This window comes from Protopterus annectens, chromosome 16.part0 (genome assembly GCF_019279795.1).
Source record: "Protopterus annectens isolate FY-2018-M chromosome 16.part0, PAN1.0, whole genome shotgun sequence".
NCBI lineage: Eukaryota > Metazoa > Chordata > Ceratodontiformes > Protopteridae > Protopterus > Protopterus annectens.
In genome coordinates, this window is record NC_056750.1 from 725,161,616 (window position 1) to 725,182,373 (window position 20,758).

The window sequence follows — 20,758 nt, forward strand, 5'->3', positions numbered from 1 at the left end:
AAAAAAGAGAGTGAGAGAAAAAAGAAAAAAAACTATGTTATGAAAGTGTTAGCTCAAAGTGCTTAATTAGCCCATGTGGGCATAGCATTTTCAAGATTCATGCTGCAGCTACATGTCCTCCAGGATCATCATGTTATATAAACTTTAACCAAAAAAAAATATGAACAATGTGACAACTAAAAATTCATCAAGAATGTGACAATTTACTTGCAAGTATACTCATGAATCAAACATCAGAAACTTGTATATAAAACATTCTGTTATATTCAGCATGTATATTATTTTATTATTATAATTTACTTTAATGCTACCTAAACTGGCTAAACCTTCAGAGAATCCTATGTGTTGTAGTTCCATAATTGCATGAGTTAAAAGATTTGTAACTCAGCTAATTGGCCCACAGAGGAGTAATTTATAAAGAAAGAAAATATTGAAGGCCACTGTGAAACATATTATGATTATGAGATAAGGTTCTATATAAAATGATTTAATTGTTCAGTGAGCGACATGTTTTGAATTAGGTTTGTACTGTTGGTGAGTTTGATAATAGTCCATTTGAAAAATAAAACTTAATTTTTTTTGGGCTGAGATGTCGATAACACGTAAGCTATTCGATTTCAAAGGAAAGCATATTCTATATCAACAGGGAAAACAGTCACATTTTTTCAACTAGTACAGATCACTCTGACGCAATTACATTCTGAAAAGGGCGTGCAAATGTGCACATCATATGCTCATGTGCATGTCCACGAGTGTGATTGTAGGGAAGGGGTGTTCATGAGTGTGCACATGACTTGAAAAAAGTGCTAGTATAATGAGTTCTGATAAATGCAAAACAGGTCTATATTACAACATCGGACATTGTAATATGGAACCCTAAAGTCCGAAAGTGGAAATTAGCGAAGCCATGGCACATTTAATTTTTTTCCCAGGGAAAAAAATCAGTGGCCCGTTTTTGGGTCTTTGCTATTTCCTCCATGTGGTGCAATCACGGAGCCCCCTCCCACATTTGGGGGTGAAGTCCCCCCACTTCAGTTTAGGCTTAAGGTTATTTTTTTTTTTTGTCACGGAACAGCGATTTTTTTTTTTTCGCTTGGAAAAAAATTCATTGTTCTCTGCTTTCGGTTTTGTTGGGTTTCAAACATAATGGTTCGATATTACAACGATCGAAGTTTTGTAAGTTCGACGTTGTGATATAGACCCATGCAAAACTGATATGAAGATGCATGTAACATAAATATGTACATAGTTTGATTTTATTGTAAGGATTTACTATATCTGAGGAAGAGTGCAACACATATGACTAATCTGCATAATCAAGCATTTGTAAAGACCTTATACGCTTTCTCAAAATTAGAGGAATGAAACTAACATTTTGGTTGCATTTGTAAGAAAGCTAACTGATGAAACTATTTAATTACACGTAAATGATAGTTTGTGTAATTTATCACATCACTAGATATCTTAAAAGTATGATTTACAACAGAGCACACACTTTACTTTAATATTGCCACTCAATTTGCTTCTATTTGGAACAAGAACAGTCCATGATATAGAATGTAGAGCTGCCGCTCTCTGTTAAGCTTTCATTTTGGAGGTCACAGAAATGCATACATTTTGAGTACACTCTCATTGCTCACATATATTAGGCTGAGGAAACATATAGGTATTTGTAATCTCAATAATGAAAGCTTTAGAAAATGTGATCTGAGCACTATAGGTTAAAGCAATAGAAGGACACTCATTTGTCGATCATTGCATACACACCACACCAAGATTTGAATTAATTTAAGACAGTTATGATATAGCCACTTATTTAACTAAAAAAAGAGAGAGAGAGAGAGAATAAGAATCAGTGTTTATAGGAGATTACTAGGCTAATGGTTATGAGCCCTTACAAGCTTAACCAGTAAAACCCATATTACCCAATATATGTCTCCTAGATGCAAGACAATGGCATTCAGTATGTTGCAAATGGTCCTGCCCATAAGGGACATAGGTGCTGTCCTAGGTGTGAGTTTGCAATTTCTCACCCATTGATGCAAACTGTGTTTGAAGAGGGCTCCGCTTAACATGAATAGGAAGCCTGTTCCAAAGAAGGGTCGATCTCTGAGACACATATCTGTCTCTCGAGCATGTTTTGTTTGTGTCACTGACTAAGTTTAGATGCCTAGATTGAGTGTCCTTCATGTTGTTTGACTTGTGGATGTGTAGCGGCTCCATCAAGGCTGGATTTGTGAGTGCCTTGTAGGTCACCCTTAATAGTCGATAGGGGACACAGTAAAGGGATAAGGCTTTTAGTTTATCTGCATAGGCCATGTTGTGTACACCCTGTATATTCTTTGTGAAGAACCTCTGAGGCCACTCTGGCCACTGTAAATGCCTAGTCAAGTACATGCCAAATGATGCATTGTACCTGATTATTGGTTCAGTGATGGCTGATTACAACGGGACTATAATTTCCTTGGATCTCGATGCTATACCTTTACTTATAAGTTGCACCACATAGAAGGACTTCCTCACCACTGTGGACACATAGTGGTTAAAGTCCAAACTACTATATATCTGTGTACTTAGATCTCTCACCTCTGAGTCTAATGTTAGGGAAGTACGGATGTAATTTACAGGGGTATTTGACTTTGCAAAGGGTATAATAATGCATTTTTTCACATTTAAATTTAGGCCATGGTTCTGGTACCAATTATTTGTCTGATCTAGACTCTCCTGAATGATATCTACATTACTGGGGGATTCATTGATTACCGCCAGCTTGCATTTTTCAGCAGACATTGTCGTACAGAGGTTTTCTACATTAGGCTTGACTTCAGAAAAGTAGATTCCAAATAGGAATCGTCCCAACACTGAGCCGTTTGGCACACCACTAGTAACTGGTCTCTTGCTGGATCTCGATTCATCCACTTTAGTCACATGTCCTGTCCATGAGCCGATTGGCTATCCACCTGGTGACATAGGGATTTATGCTCAATTTTGTGAGATTATTTATAATGCCTGGGAGTTGTGTCAAATGCCTTGGCCAGGTCGAAGTCAGTGGTATGTACCATTTTACCCTCATCCATAGCCTTAGTTACTTTCTCAAAAAAATCCAACAGATTCAGTAGGCATGTCCTGCTCTTGACAAAGCCAAATTGGGTCAGGTTTATCAGGCCCATGATTATTCTTTCCATGGGCTTATGTATAAGATTGGTCAAACTTATGGGTCTGTAATTTCCCAGATCAATAGATGGTCCACATTTATGCACAAGGTTGACTGTTCCTCTCTTCCACTCTATTGGGACAAAGGCAATTTGGAGACTGTGGTTAAATAGAGACCCCGATGGGCCTGATAAGTCCTGATTTAAGATGTTTAAGAGGCCAACTGGCATATTGTAAGGCACCACTGAAGCTGTGTTTTTAGCTGTAGAGTGCAGTGACAGCCTGTTCTTTGCTGATAATTGATGGTGGAGTGGTGGAGGGTATTTCATGGGGGAGAACTAGGGGTGATGGGGAGGTGAAATTTGAGTTGAATTTATCAGCCAGCAGATTTACTATATATAGGTGATCCCATCTACAACTAATTCCGCAGACTGATGGGTGTTGACCTTAATATTGCAAACATAACTGAAAAATGCCTTATGGTTATCCTTAGCTGTGGAGGCTATTTTTACCTCAACGTCTGCTCTCAGAGACTTTACTAGTCCCCTGGTTTACTTGTTAAGTCTAATGATGGATTTTTCCTCTGTCATTCACATTTCTTTCTTACTTCTCGACAGAATTTTCTTTCTTTTTTTGCACAACCTATTAACCTATTAATACCAGGGATCCACCTGGGTGCTTATTTTTGCAGTCGGACTTGGGTTTATTTCATTCTCTACTGCCATTTCTGTGCATTTATTTATATGGTCATACAGGGCTTTTGTGTACACTTCTGCATAGGTTTGTATTTTCTGGATTTGGGTGAACTTGGAAAGTAGCGATGCCATCACTTCATAAGGGGTAATTTATCTTAGAGAAGTCAGTAAAGTTTTTGGGGTTAGGTGGGGGGCTAGTTTTACATTTATTTTAAAGGAGATCATATGTGATCTGATCTTACCAATGAAGACATCACGGTGGGGGGGGGGGGGTGTTTTCCCATATTTATTAGTAACATATCTAGGATATTTGTTCCCCTAGTGGGACTGTAGACTATCTGTTCCAGGTCATTTGAATTTACAAAGACAAGAAATTTCTGGGGTGGCATGTTACTGGTCATGCATAAATCTCAATGAATGGACGGTTATGGTATTGAGATAGATGGTGAATAATTTTAGTACCTTCAGGTATGATGCATCTGTTTCCTGGTTCAGGGTGCGGGACCTGTAGCTAGCAAGAATATGGTAATGGATTGCTGGCATGGTTAATTGGACATGGAGTAGCATGTCATATTGTTTGACCAGCCTTGAGGTGTGCTTTTCCTTTATGAAAATCGATACACTTCTGTGTTGTGCTCTTTCATGCTCAGTAGGTGGTTGGAACATATGTAAGATGTAGCAGCCATGCACTGCCAGAGTGCTTTCAATGGCTTTGAAGCATGATTCAGTAACTGCACAGATGTCAACATTCTCCATGGTGGGGAGAGCTTCTAGGAAGTGCATTTTCTTGATGAGACTTCTAGCATTGTGCATTAACACCTTTAGCTTGCCCTGAGTAGCTTTCGTTAAGTTAAAAGGTTTGCCTGTTTGGCAGTGCCTAAAAACATCACTATAGGGGTGGATAATGTTTAGTCCAGTATATGAAAGCCTAGATAAAGAGAATCCCTGGCAACCAAGTCCTCCCAGGTGGACAAGTATTAGATCACTTTGGAATGTAATAGTAGCTAATCCAATTGTTAGTCAATCCTTTTTGGATGGTATTATTGCATCATCCTTGGAGATTGAATAATACTGCTCAATGCTAGGCTCATACCTCCCTGAGACACACATTCTGAGAGCTCAATCCTGTCTCTCTTCACATAGCCCAAGGAGGTATGTCTCAGGTCATTCATGCCCACATGGGCTATGATTGAATCATACCGGTACTTTGGGGTAAGTGACCCAAGAACTTGTGTGATCTGGTGGATCCTGGCCCCTAACAGGCATCTAACTGTAAACTTCTCTTTATCCATCCTAGTAAGAGGGACACTGGTTTGTCTCACAATGGACTCTCTTATGGCCAGAATATTGGGTTGTGGAGTTTATCACCTTTTGGGCTTGGTAGTTGAGACACAATGAAATACGGCTTTATGTTCATATCCCAGACCCTATCTTGTAAGTTTTTCATCTTGCAAGCAAGGCTTCAACTTATCAAGGGTATCAGAACTTATCGGAGATTTGGGATGCATGGTTAGGCTTAAATAGGCCCTTGTGGTCGTTAGTCCAGTAAAGACCTATGAACCTGTGACCCTATGTATTGCGATGTGAATTGTCTTTTTTGTATGCATTCAGAGTTTCTAAGGACTGCACATGGGAGGCCTTTGAGTTTTGGTTAAGTTATGTATGAGCACCTCGTCATATGCGAGTCTGTGTGTGGTCCTTTGTGGATGTGGTGAGTGATGTGTAAGTCACTGACAACCTGTTTGTTGCTTTTGGTGTCTATACGTGAGAGTTTAGCCTCCAGTGTAAATATGCAACTATATCTCTCACATGCTATATCTGTTCAAGAATCAAGTGGCTGTCCTTGTACATAACGCAATTGCTAATTTGCCTGAGGATGCCCGTGTCCACCAAGCTAAATGCAGCGATAGCAAGTGTCCATCCATGGCTGCAGATCCTAATGTGTACTTGCAAGGGATATGAGAAGAGGATGTTTGTAACCAGTCAAGGGAAGGTTGCTTACTTGGTATAATCTGCCGTTAACCTAACCAAGTGATGCTGCCCAGTGCTGAAACCAGATGCTCTGAAGTAACATATACATATGTAGTCATAACTAAATGAATAAATGCTGCTTACAAAGTAAACTTTATTGTCATTTAGAGCTATACATGTGTAGCCTAAATGAAATTTTGGGCATCAGCTCAATTCTTAAGATTACAAAGGAAAGTGAAACAACACATGCAAGTAGAGGAATCAACATAATGAAAAATACAATACTAATCCTAATAAACACAAGTGCAAAGATGTTTACCAATACTCCTATACAAAAAGAATACCCTCCCCTGTGTTAAATTAAGTACCGTACTTAAAGTAATACATATGCTAAAGATTGAAATGTCTTAAAGTTATTTGTCTAATATTGCACTTGAGTGAGTTAAATAATACTGACTATAGATATAATGAATAAATATTGCACTTACTTGGAATGAATGTAAGTATATATTGCACAAATAAATAAAAACAATGACTTATGTGTCCAGACTCCTGGGACTAGTGCCTGAGTTCAAAAGTCTAATCACTGTAGGATTGAAACTGTTACTGAATCTTGTAGTCCTGCAGTGGATGCTGCAATATCTTCTGCCCAATGCCAGATGCTTAAACAATCCATGCGCAGGATGTGTGTTGTCCTCTATTATTTTGGTGGCCTTTTGGATGCTTCTTGTGGAATAAAAATGTTGTATTGATGGAAGACTGGATCCTGTTACCTTCTCTGCAACCCTCACCACTCTTTGTAACATCTTCCTTTATGTAATTGTGCAGCTTCCAAACTACACTGTGAAGTTGCAGGTGAGGATGCTCTCTATTGCACCTCTATAGAAGGTGGAGAGAATATGAGGAAGAAGCTTAGCTTTTTTCAGACTTCTTAAAAAGTGGAGACATTGGTGCACTTTCTTGACCAGTTGGCTGGTGTTTGCTGACCACAAGAGGTCCTCTGATATGTGTGCACCCAGGAATTTCATACTCTTAACTCTCTCTACACTCTCACCATTGATCCTGAGCAATGGGTGGTTTGTTCTCCTTTTCCTGAAGTCGATGATAACCTCCTTTGTCTTGCTGACATTCAGGTCAAGGTTGTTACCTTCACACCAACGGATCAGAGATGCCACCTCCTCTCTGTATGCCCTTCCATCCTCCTGTGGTGTCATCAATAAATGTGATGATACAGTTGGACTTCAGCTTAGCATAGAGGTCGTGGGTCAGGATGGTGAATAACAGTGGACTGAGAACACATCCTGTGGTACCCCAGTGTTGATCATGATGCACTTTGATGTGTTTTTACCTGAGCACACCCTGTGTGGTCTCTCAATCAGGAAGTCCAGGATCCAGTTACAGAGATGTTCTGATACCTAAATGTGCCAGTTCTTCTGTCAGCTGCATTGGTACCACTGTATTAAGTGCAGAGCTGAAGTCTACAAACAGCATCCTCACATAGTTGTCCTTGCCCTTTAAATGCTTAAGGGAGATGTGTAGTGCTACTGATATGGCATCAGCCATGGATCGGTTAGCTCTGTATGCAAACTGCAGAGGGTCAAAATCTGGAGGTAGCATGATGAAAGATGCTTTTTGATCAGCCACTCATAACATTTCATAACAGTAGATGTCAGAGCAAGTGGTCTGTAGTTGTTAGGGCTGGAGGGAGTGGTTTTCTTAGGTAGTGAGATAATGTTAGTTTCCTTGTAGCATGAGGGTACTTTTGCCATGGCAAGAGAGGTGTTGAATATTTCCTTAAGTACTGTGCATAGTTCAGCAGCACAGCATTTTAACACCTGTGTATGTTGTCTGGGCCAGCAGCCTTCCTGGGGTTCACTCTCCTTAATTCCTCTGTGCTGAGGCTGAGTACTATATCCTTCTCATCAGTGGGTAGCTTTAGTGCCAACCTATTTTTTCTTTCCTCAAATCCACCAAAGATGTTCAAACTGTCCAGGAATTCAGTGCTGTCTTCACACTGTGCTGACCTGATTTTGTAGTCCGTAATCTCCTGTATGCCTTGTCATAGTCTCATTGCAGCATTCATGTCTTCAAAGTGGCTTTGCACCTTTCTGCCATTTTCCCTCTTAGCCTCCCTTATACCCCTGCTCAGATTACCGCTTGCTACACTTAGGGCTGCTTTGTCCTTAGCCCTGTAAGCTGTCTCTCTCCTGCAGAAGCTCATATACCTTGGGGGAGAGCCATGGCTTCTGGTTAGCTCTAATAGTGATGCTCTTGGTATTTGTTACCCCATCAACACAGTTTGAAATGTATGCCATCACTACCTCAGTGTATTCATCAATGTTCAGATGCTGATTCACTGTGGCTTCTTTCTTGAACATATCCCAGTTGGTTCTTTCAAAGCAATCTTGGAAGGCCTCCATAGCCCCCTTAGGCCATACCCTGATTTGTTTCTTTGTGGGTTTCTCTCTAACCAGTGCAGATTTGTAAGCTGATGATAATGTATGCCATCACTACCTCAGTGTATTCATCAATGTTCAGATGCTGATTCACTGTGGCTTCTTTCTTGAACATATCCCAGTTGGTTCTTTCAAAGCAATCTTGGAAGGCCTCCATAGCCCCCTTAGGCCATACCCTGATTTGTTTCTTTGGTGATTTCTCTCTAACCAGTGCAGGTTTGTAAGCTGATGATGACAAGATGGTATAATGGTCAGAATTTCCCATTTGTGGCAGTTGCACTGGTGTATAAGCTTACTAGACAAATAATCCAAGGCCTCCTAATATAAAAATACAATAAAAAACTGTCCAGATTGAAATGCTACCATGAACAAGCAAACTTAAAGAAAGGCAATAAGAAACTCATAACAGTGTACTTTAAACAGCTTTTAAATGTGTGACTATTTAATGAAAGTACTTTGCTTTGTAGAAATGTGCCAAGAGCCACTCAATTGTGCAGAATTTATAAAGTCACTAAAAACAAGGTAAGCTGATTTATAAATTCTCTGGTCAATACAGCAGCTACATGCAAGAATCCACCCTCTTCCACTAGATGGTAAACCCTCTGACCACTTGATATAATAACACAGAAATGAGGTTGTTAGAGGGTAGAAATATGATATATTAGCCAGCTAGCTAGATAATGAATGCAGAGCAAGTAAATCAGTAGAACAGACAATGAAATGCAAAATGTACTTTTTTTTTCAAAATAAGCACAAGGAAAAACAAATAAATAAATAACTCAAGATATCAACAGCAGTGTAGAAAATGAGGAGCTTATAAACCTCAATTTACAATAAGGGTGGTCAGCTTAAAAGTCTTCAAGTTTAAAAACCAGATCAAGGAACAGAACGCTGAGTGGAAAAATAAAAAGGAGCAGCCACTACCAGTGCTTGTAGTTTCTGCAGGCCTTGGATCTTATCAGAAAAGAAAAGGCCACAGCTATACTCTGTGTATTTAAGTATCATTCAAGAAAAAAAAATAATAAATAAAAAAAGGATGAAATGTGCAGTCTGTGTAATTTGTCTCTCTTTTACTGTTCACAGTTTTTTTTTTGAGATTACTAATAATATACGTGTGCATGCATATACATTATATATATATATATATATATATATATATATATATATATATATATATATATATATACACGTGTGTGTATATAGATATATGTGTGTGTGTTTATATTACATTTCTAATAACAATATTGTTTTGACTTCTAGGACTCCACAGAATGGAGCAAGAATGAATGGACAGTGGCTGAAAGAAAAGCATGAACTGGAGGTTTATTGAGTTCATCTATTTCCTGTTTATATGGGACCACATTACAATACATCCTTCCCACCAGGAACAAGCCACCAGCGAGCATCATGTCTCCAAACAGTTTGATTGGCTTATCTCTGATCGGGGGCCCTTCCACAACTCACGGGGGTATTTATCCTTTGTGGAAAGACATCGTCAAGGATTTACAACCAGATATAAAATATATAGGTAAGCTATTTTATGTCACTAAAAAAACATTCAAAGTAGAGGTGAAAATGTTGAAAATAAGGAATGCATTTATAGTCACTGAGCTTTTATTATTTTATAAAGAACCCATCGATGTTTGTTGTTCTTCCACCTGAGAAAAAGCAAGTAAAGTACAAAAGTATTTTAAATATCTATTTGAAATGCTTTAAGCATGAATAAAGACCCAGCAAATGTATAACTCAATAGCCATCATATTACAAGATTCACATAACACAGCCTTGGTTTTAACTTTTGGCTCTGTTTTTATAAAGGAGATGATGAGTATGAATTAGATTGGAAGTGATCATGACATTCAGACATTGTGACCGTATATGTTTACCATTTTTGTGTGCAAAACAAATAAAGAAAAATATCATTAAATGGCAACTACTGCTTTTATGATATGGTTTCCACATTCATATGATACAAGTGCAAATGCATTCAAGTAGCTGTATTTTTCTTTTTTTTTTTTTTTTTTTTGTTTTGGGCATTGCACACAGACTTACCTGTAAACATGTGATCGTTTTGTTTATTCAGCAGTATGTCTGGCTTTTTTTTCAATTGCAGTGATTATATTGTGGTGTTTTCATCTTAACACATCAAACATGCTGAAACTGTAGTTTTATGTGATTTCTAAATTTTATTTATTGATGACAGCCTTGGTCAAAAATATTCATGGTCTAGCTTCTGGTTATAATGTGAAGCATTCAGTATAATATGTAGCAGTTGCTAAACTAGAGGGCATGTTTAAGCTTCACTATTTGTAGTGAATGAGGCATGTGTGTAGGGTGCTATAACTATTGTTTTTCAAGTATACATATGTAATTTGTTACCATTTTAGCATGCAGACAAATATCTTTATGGGAATATAACCACTGGCATTAAAAAATGTATGCAGCTGTAAAATCAATAGTAATGTAACTGATTTTGAATCCAATACACTAAGAAGTGTTAAAACAACAGACATCAAGGTTTAATCAATACCATACTTAAAGCAAAATGTACACAGAGAAAATGGTTCTGCATTCTGTTATTTTACTTTTAGTAGCTGGAAATGTCTATGCGTGTATGTGTTGCCAGGATTGCATTTTAAATTGTGCACATCAATTAACAAAGTAAATACATGACAAAGAAGAGAGAAATCCCAAATTGTGTAATACTTTTGAAGAATAACTAATGGGCTTCAGTTGTGCAGTGTGCCTTAGATAGTATCTTGTTTCTGCTGATGTGGTGAGCCCACAGTGCTACTTTAAGTATGCATTACATGATGTTATGTCAGTGCATTTGCTTCACCATAGTTTGTTGTTTGGTAGCTATTATTTTTATGGAGGTAAGTCAGTCTACACAGAAACAAGGGCATTCAGAATAGCATGTCTGTGCTTGGAAAACATTGTTAGAAGTACCACAAGTGCGTAATACTAAAAATAATTCTGATTAATATGAAAAACAAGGAAAAAAGTAAAAAAAAAAAAAAAAAAAAAAAGGATTACGCAGTACCTTCCAATAATATGGAATGAGTTTCCTTTTACAGTGAAAAACGTCATACATTTCTTTCAAAAATAATCCTGATATATCAATTGGTTTACCATCAAAACTGTGATGGAAGGTTTGACAACCATGGGATGTCGAAATCTGGTTGGCTGAATCCGTGTAGTTGAACCTTCATCTGTGCAAGTCCTGGTTCAGTGAATGTATTGTGCATTTGCACATATGTGGTCAACCTTATGACAAGAAATCGCGGTACAGTGTGAAGCAGGGAAATTGCCCTTTTCCCCACTGTAGCGTGATATCAGAGTTGGAATATGTAATATGCAAGGGGAGGGTGTGGGTTGCAGGAGGCTTGCACCCCCCCTGCATAATAGTTATATCACATGATGTGCAGTGTCCAACTGGAGTCTATGAATGTCGAGATAGGTCAATTTCACTTAAGGAAGTGTGTTTGCAACATTCTGACCTTTTCCCAGAGAATTCAGTGGTGTCAGAATCATAGTGGCATACATCCCACCAACTGCAAACACTAAAAAAGTACTAAATACACTACAAAACTCAATATGTGAGCTACAGAATAAAACTCCTGATTTTGCCACATTATTGCAGGAGATTTCACTCAGGCAGATTTGAAATCAGTACTACCACACTACTATCAGTATGTGGGTTTTGCAACATGGGGTAATAACACCTTGTACAAAATCTACACCAACATAAAGGTGGCATATAAAGCTGTTCAACATCCGCACTTGGGCAACTCTGACCACATTACCATTATGCTAGTACCAGCATACAAACCTGCACTAGTCAGAGAAAAACCCACTGTGAAGCAAGTGAAGGTGTGGCCAAACAGAGCAATCAAAGCAATCCAAGTCTGTGTTTTGATAACACTAACTGGAGTATATTCAATGAGGCTGCAACAACCGATCATCAAATTAACTTGGACAAATTTTAGAAATGGTGATGGCATATATTTACAAATATGTAGATGATGCGACGACTAGCAAAAATATCATAACAAAAGCCAATCATAAACTTTGGCTCACAGGCAAAGTATATGAGTTTCTGAGGGAGCAAAATTAGGCATTCCAAATGAATGACAAGGAAGCTTTCAGGGTGAATAGGGCAAATCTGAAGAGAGGGATAAAGTAAGCAAAGACGGCCTATGGAAGAAAGGTCCAGAGACACTTCTCTGATACAGGGAACTCCAGGAGCATGTGGCAGGGCATAATAGCCATTACAGAATGCAAGCCACCATCAGCTAAATATGAGGACAGCATAGAATTCCTGGAAAGGCTAAACATCTTCTACAGCAGATTCAAGAAGAGGAACTGCTCAAAGTCAGTGAAATTTCAAACAAGTTCAGAGGAACGTCCACTGTCATGAAAAGTTTTGAAAGACAGGTCAAATAAACACCTGTCAGCATAACTACCCACTGCACTTGACCCACTATAGTTTGCATAATGCGCCAATCCCTCCACAGTGGATGCCATCTCAGTTGCACTACATCTCACAATGACACATCTAGAGAATAAGGACAGTAACGTTAGGATGCTGTTCAGTATTAAACACAGTTATCCCACAACAGCTAATCGAGAAACTGTCCATCTAGGCATCAGTAACCACATGTGCAACTGGATACTGGACGTTTTGATCAAAAGACCACAAAAAGTATGAGTGGGCAAGAATTCCTCAAGAAACATCGCAATTAACACAGAAGTACCCCAGGGATGTGTGTGGAGTCCACTATTTTTTACCATGCTAGCTCATGACTGTATAGCCTGAGTTAATACCAATCACATCATCAAGTTTGCAGATGACATCGCAATTGTGGGCCTCATCAGTAATGAAGATGGTGGAGCATACAGGGAAGAAGTGAATCTATTGATTGACTGGTGTACCAGGTACACCCTTGTTCTCAACATCACCAAAACCAAGGAGATGATAATAGATTTCAGGAGAACCCATCCAGTTCAATCTCCACTCATGATTAATAGAGAAAGGGTGGAAATAGTATGTAGCATAACATTCTTTGGAGTCCACATTGTGGAGGGCTTATTCTGGTCACTCACTAAACACCAGCCACATAGTCAAGAATGCCCACCAACACCTGCATTTTTTGTGGAGGTTAAGGAAAGCTAATCTACCACCCTCCATCCTTATCAATTTCTACAGGGATGCAATAGAAAGCATCCTAATGAGGAACTTCAAGGTGTGGTACAGGTGCTGTTCAGTTGCAGATCAAAAAGCCCTTCAGAGGGTGGTAACGGTCTCTGAGAGAATAACAGGCTCCAACTTCCCAGCAATACATGGTGTATATATGACACATTGCTAAAGCAGAGCCATGAAAATAGCCAGTGATTCTACACACCCTGTTTATAGTCTGTTTAAAAGCCTGTCATCTGGCAGATGATACTGCAGCATGCACGTAAAACAAACAGGAACAGTTTCTTTCCACAGGCGATTAGGTTCTTGAACTGTGGAAAGAATTTCAGGAGTGTTAGTTATTGACAAGGTCTTGTGTCGGTCAAACCATTATGGTGCAGTAGAAATTATGAGATGCTCAGTCATTGTTATCTGTTTACAATGTCCATGAAGTGCAGTATTTATCTGCTAGCTATTCTAACATATCAAAAATAAGTATGCAATAAATAAATGTACAACAATCACTCACTCAGCTGCTTAAAAATGTAGACATAGTGATTTATAGTAGTATGTAGTAAAATAACAGTCTAACTTAAAGTTATGTATGTTGCACCTGCTATATGTAATTTGTATGTGTGTAATTGTCATCTCAGTATTGAGCTTGATGCACACAGTTTCGTTTAGGTTACCCTTGTGGAGTCTAAATGACAATAAAGTTCACTTTGACTTAACTTTGACCACCTGTGTGGGAGGATGAGGAAAAAATGTATTTCTGTGTGACTCACAAGAAACACAGCACTGGTCTCTCTCCTAGTTTAAATATGCAATTAAAAGCAGAAAACATGTAAAACACAGTGTAAATAAATTAATCACAATATACAAAATAGAAGGCAGTGAAACAATACAAAGTACAAGAAAGCAAAAAACAAACTAACCTTTCCCTCACAGCAAATTGTGGTGGAATTTGGGTAAGCCTTACCAGTAAATAATTGTTGGCAAGTTGTTTGAAACATCAAACCAATTCATTGATAATCACCACCAAAAGTCATCAAAAAAAAGTAACTGCAAATGTGAACCAATAGGTAGTAGTAGCGATTACCGAAAAACAAAGATTTTTTAAGAAGGGTTTGCCCCCTGCCCATACAGACCCCAATAAATTAAGTATACTAACTGCAGAATCGCACATCCTTGAAGAATGGAGAAAAACCCTGAATTATGAAATGGTTGATCTACTGAGGTTTGACCATTATATGATGCGACTAACAGTACCAGGAAAAAACACCATTATTTTGGCATTTGATAAAATGCATGCAGTGATAAATGATACAACAGCCATGTATTTAATACATATGTGTGTGTTTGTGTGTGCATTTGTGTGTATATGTATAAACATATACTATATATATATATATATATAATCTATATCAATCTGTATATATATATATATATATATATATATATATATATTTATATTTATATATATATATGTGTGTGTGTGTGTATATATATATATATATATATATATATATATATATATATATATATATGGGTCCCATTCACAATACTGAAATTCCAGAATGTCGACAGCCATATGGCCGACATTCAGAATACCGAAAATGTGAAACTGGCATCTCACTATAGTGCGGAATGGAAAGATTTCCATTTCTGCACTGTAGTGCAATCTCGGAGTTTGTATATTAAAGTTATGGGGGGGTGTGAGGGGCAGTTTAACGGAAATTTTATTTTCCTTTCTATGGATGTACTCGAAATGTCGAGATTCTGAATGCCGGTCATATGGCTGTCGGCATTCTGGAATTTTGGCATTTTGAAGTAGATCCATATATATATATATATATATATATATATATATATATATATATATATATATACATACACTAACAAAAACAATTCCAAAGGCATCTGTAAAATGTAAATAAAGCTAGGTATAACACAAGAAGAAGATTGAGTGCGCTTTCATTCTTTATTTAGTGTAAGAAAACAAATAAAAATAATCTTGCCCAATCAAAATCACAGTTCAACCCTTTTAAACATAATGGAAGTGTAATTCTCAAAGTTCTATTGTCCATAAATATGCATGAGGTGGGCGTATCTTAAACAGAAAATAGAGTAACAGAGCCAAGATCGAACAACATTCTTAATGTAATCTGTAAACTTAACTGAAAGTAAGAAATCAAACATCTGTAATAATGTGTAATAAAATACAAGTACAATTACATCCCCGAGTATACAGAAGTAGTAATGTCTTCCGCGGTAGCAATGCATAAAATCAGACTTGCTTACAAGTTAACAATATAGTCAGTCCTTTACGGCATAAAATTAAAATCACTCAGACCATCACTGCTGCCATCTGTGTACACATTTTAAATTAGAAGCATCATTCAACCCCAGGGAGAACTCTGCACCCAAACGGAGCTGCCATCTGAGTTCTTTCACATCCAGTAGAGCTGAGTAGTCCCCAAAATACAAGTCAACTTGCTCCAAAACAATAAAATGGAATTTAACAAAGTCACGGCAAGCTGCAGAGTGTCTAGCTAAAACATATATATATATATATATATATATATATATATATATATCAATATATTAAAAACAAAATCTGCATTAAGGTCGACACCAAAATGTCAACGCATTGTAATGCCTGCTCCAAGATTAACCCCAGAGCACGCAAAGTAACAAACATAATTTTCACAGGGCAGGATGAGACTTTCCTGTGCCACACCACTCTAGATAATTATATATTAACTATGGGATTGTACAATCACTGGCAAAAAGGCATTTTAACCTACCTTGAGGATTTTCACCTGTTGACCATCTGTTCTGTTGACCAAAACCTGTTGTCAAAATAGATTTCAACATTAACTCATTTTATTGTGTTAAGACTCATCCCATTTATATATCTATTGTTATATATCTGAATATATGACCCACAAAGATAGCTACGTCATCTGTAAAGTTTGACTCAAAATCTTTTCTGAACCTAAGCAAGTAATTAACAAGAAAATATAAACTATTTTTCTCATAAAGCAAAATGATTTTGCACGACCTCCTCATTAAGTCCCGAGATTCAGTCCAACAAATGTCATTATTTTCTAGTCGGACAAAATTCATTTGTTTCTCAGGCAGCAAGACTCTCTCTCTCTCTCTCTCATTAGAAAGTTGAATGTTTCGCCACAGTACTCACTGTCCATCAAGTAAAAACACAGGGCTTGTGACCATGTTATACCTTGACTTTACAGCTCCACAGACCCACAACAGGTGCTGGTGGGCACTATACTTATAGATATAGATACAAATTTAGACAGAGAGAGAGATAAATGCAAACACACATATGCTAGAGTAAATGGTGATTTCGGTACCAAACAACAGCAATAAAAAAAATCTGAAGTTGGTTTTATAATGTTTTTGTATCACTTGAGGAAACAAGAAACAATTTAGTAAAATCTTAGTTCCAAAGCAAATCTGACTGTTAATGAACATTTGTTCAAACTGCCTGTAGGTTACATACAATTTTAAACTGGTTAAAACTTATGCTTAGTCTTAGTAAGCTATTTTGCTGACAAACACCCTGAAAGTGGCCAGATAAAGTAGCAATTACAGCTTTACACTTTACTCACCAGTCTTGTAATATACAGCCAGTGGAATCCAAACTTGTCATTAGGGCATCACAGTTGTTGTTTCTCTTGCCTTCCAGGCATATTTTCTTCTTTCATAGCATGAGTTTTTCAAGACTCTCATAGATTCATAGATTGTTACTAGGCTGATGACTCGAGGGGGGGGCTTTTTAAGCCTGGCCAAGTTTTCCGAAAAAAATAATGACGTCCAGTATCCAAATTGGACATTAAGGGTCAGGCATTTATAAGCTACCTATGTCCATAAGGGAGTTGGGTACTAGGCCTGGTGTAAATTTTCTATCCCCCATACACTGATTTAGGTTGTGCTTAAACTGGGTAATAGATAAACTCAGCTTCACATGGATTGGAAGCCTGCTCTATAGGAGGGACAGTCTCTGGTACACATACCTGTCTCTCTAGCATGTTTTATTTAAGGCACAGATAAAATTCAGGTCCTTAGACCTTCTATGTCAGGTACTCTTTGACTTACGAATATGCAGGAGATTCATAACTTTGAGGTTTGCAGATGCCTTGCAAGCCATACCGAAGGGGGTGTTGTACTCTATGATTTGTATGATAAGGTCAGGGTACAGTGGGATAATGACCTGTTTGGACCTAGCTGCCATGTCCTGACTTATAACTTGTGCAAAATAAAAGGATTTCCTCACCACCATCGCCATGTGGTGGTCGGAGGTAAGGCTACTGTCTGCATGAGTACCCAGATCTCTGACCATTGGCTCGACTCTTATGAGCATATTGTCAACATGCTAATTAACTGGGATGGTTGACTTTCCAAAGCATACAATTATGCATGTATTAGCATTGAGTTTAAGACTATGGCATTGGCACCATCTGTTAGTCAGATATAGGCCTACTTGAAGAATGCTAGTGTCTTTTGGGGAGTTGATGATAACCCTAGCTTGCAGTCATCTGCAGATTTAGTTAGCCATAAACCTTCAGCTTTTGCTTCCACTTCAGAGTAATAGATGCCAAAATGGACCGAGCCCAGTACCTAGCCCTGGAGGACTCCGCTAGCGACTGGCTTCTTGATTGAGGTGGCTTAACATATTTTTTCCTCCTTGGTCCTATCTGTGGGCCAGTTGGCTTTGCCTAATTTAGTGATCTTGGTTGTAATGCCTGAGTGGGCTATTATATCAAAAACCTTGGCCAGGCAGAGGTAAGCTGTATGCATAGTCTTACCTTCATCTGTTGCTTTGGTGACCCTTTCAAAGCAGTCCATCAGATTGAATATGCATGAACTTCCTTTAACAATGCTGAACTGTGATGCATCCAGCGTTTGCAGGTTACTTATGTCCTTCTTTATTATGTACATGATGATTCTTTCCATGGCGTTACATATGAGGCTGGTCAGACTTGTGCACCTGTAGTAATCCGGATTGGTAATCGGACATCCTTTGTGCAGGGGGATGTCTGTAGCCATCTTCTACTTTTTGGCCACAAAACCTGACTTGTAGCCTCCAGCTGAAAAGTGATTCAAGTGAAATAAGGACGACATTTTCCATGCTATTTAGTAAGCATCCCAGGATGTTATTGGGGCCCATCTATGCATGGTTTTGGGCCTTGGAAAGTGCATTAAAGACGTGTTCCTTAGTAATAGTTGGGGATATAGCAGAATACATTATTTCCTTTGGTCTTTTGGGGGGGTCGGGGAGAAATTTGAGCTGAACCTGTCTAACAGAAGGTTGGCATTGGCCTCTGGTTCAGTGTAGGTGATGCCATTTACAATAAGTTCTGAGCATTGTTCTGTATTTCCTCTGAGATTACAAACATGGCTATATAAAGTTTTGTGGTCGTACTTTGCTGAGAAGTTATATTTTCTTCAGATTTAGCCTTTGAAGTATTAACCCTCTTAGCTGCCTATTTAAATTAGTCTGTTTTTTTAGTATGGTAGACTTTGTTCTTCCCTGTATCCCTGTACTTGGCCAAGATTCTTTTTTTCTTTTGCTATTTAGCCAGTTAATATTATGATTCTACCAGGCTGGTATGTCTTCGAGTTTGTCTTGTTCTTAATACAAGTGGGCACAGCTCACTGTATACAGCCATCAATATGGCTGTACACAGATTTCGCAACCAGCTCAGCATATGCTATGGTGTTTATTGGAATTGGGGGTGCTTGAAATTTAGCAAAAGTGTCATTTAGTAGATAGAGAGTGGTTTGGAATAGCTCCTAAAGGTTTTTGGTTTTGCTGGGTCTCCATATTTAATTTTTATATGAAGCAAAACTCCCTTATGGTCAGATATGAAAAGCAAGGATGTTACTTTGGGTGAGGAATATCACTACCTCATGTTTGTGAATACAACGTCAAGGAAGTGTGTACCCCTGGTAGGAGAATGGACCAACAGTTCCAGGCTGTTGGTATTAATGAAGTTTTGGAATCTCTGGGCTTGTGCATTTGAAGTGGTGCAGGATTCCCAGTCTATAGAGAGGTAGTTAAGATCCCTCATGAAAAATTATTTTGCAATGAACAGTAATGGACTCTTTTACATTGAGATAGGTAGTATGGGTTTTCTGGGACAGGGAGGGGGACCTATAGGACATGAGGATAATGATATGTGACCCTGTTTATGGTGAGTTGGGCATGTATAAGTTCCAGTTTGTTTTACACTTTAACTGGACTAGGTAAGATGTTGTTTTTAATATAGCCTGAAGGCCCCTCCACTATTAGTTCCCTCCTGGGCAGTAGCTGGCCTAAAGGTGTGTAAGGCCTTATAACCTTGCAATGCTGGGGTTCCCTCCATGACTTTAAGCCATGTTTCCTTTGCTACACAAATATGTACACTGTCCAGAGAGAGGAAGGCTTGCAGAGAGTCGAGTTTCTTGTTAAGACTTGTAGCATTGATTAGTACCACAATTCCTCTGTAGGTTCAATTAAGTCGGGAGATTTATCAGTTTGGCATTGCCTGAAAAAGGCCCTATGGGGGTAGAAAAGGTTTTTGCCAGTATCCGAAAACCTAGAGGGGATATGTGCAGACCATCCCTGGCAAAGCAGTGTGGTCTGTCAACTATGTCATTCTAGGCTGTCAAATATTGTACCCCTTTGGACTGATACCATATGCTAAACCAATGGTTAAAATTAATCATTTGTCTGTTGGTAACATGGCATCATTTTGGAGAAGGTAGTATGCTGCTCACTGCTAGGAGCATACCTGCCTGTATCACATAATCAATCATGTCTCACTTCATATTGTCATGAGATGTGTGTCTCATGTAATTAACATGGACTATGACAGCGTCATACTGATACCTGTGGTTCAATGACCTGAGTGCCTGTGTGACTTGACAGAGCTAGCCCCAGAAAGGCAGCTAACCACGACTCTCTACTTACTCAGCCTGGTGAGGGAGACATCAGTGTGTCTCACTATAGAATAAGCAATGACCCGGAAATTTGGTTGTACACTGGTTTGCTTTAAGGGCTTAGCAGTAGATGCATTGAATATACAGTGTTGTTATGTGTAGCTGTGGGTGGTGGTTTAATGGAGTGTTTATGTGATTGCCAAGGACCCCTTTTCTGAATTTTCTGTGTGCAAGGTCTTACTGTTTTAGGAAGGTTACCTGTAACTACCTCAGCATAAGTAGTTTTATGTGCACCATACCTACTGCACATAAAACTACCTCAGTATAAGTAGTTTTATGTGCAGTAGGTATGGTGC

General features: G+C 38.4%; 1 protein-coding gene across 4 annotated transcripts in view; it reads left to right on the forward strand.

Annotated features, from left to right (window-relative positions):
• The window catches only part of BRINP1 (BMP/retinoic acid inducible neural specific 1), a 1,471,690-nt gene that overhangs the window by 370,266 nt on the left and 1,080,666 nt on the right, over positions 1–20,758 (forward strand). For all 4 annotated transcript variants that reach the window (XM_044058041.1, XM_044058038.1, XM_044058040.1 and 1 more), the window contains exon 2: positions 9,536–9,803. In XM_044058041.1, coding sequence (XP_043913976.1) covers positions 9,586–9,803 — 218 coding nt within the window. In that variant the 5' untranslated portion in view covers positions 9,536–9,585. The remainder of the gene's footprint in view (positions 1–9,535; positions 9,804–20,758) is intronic.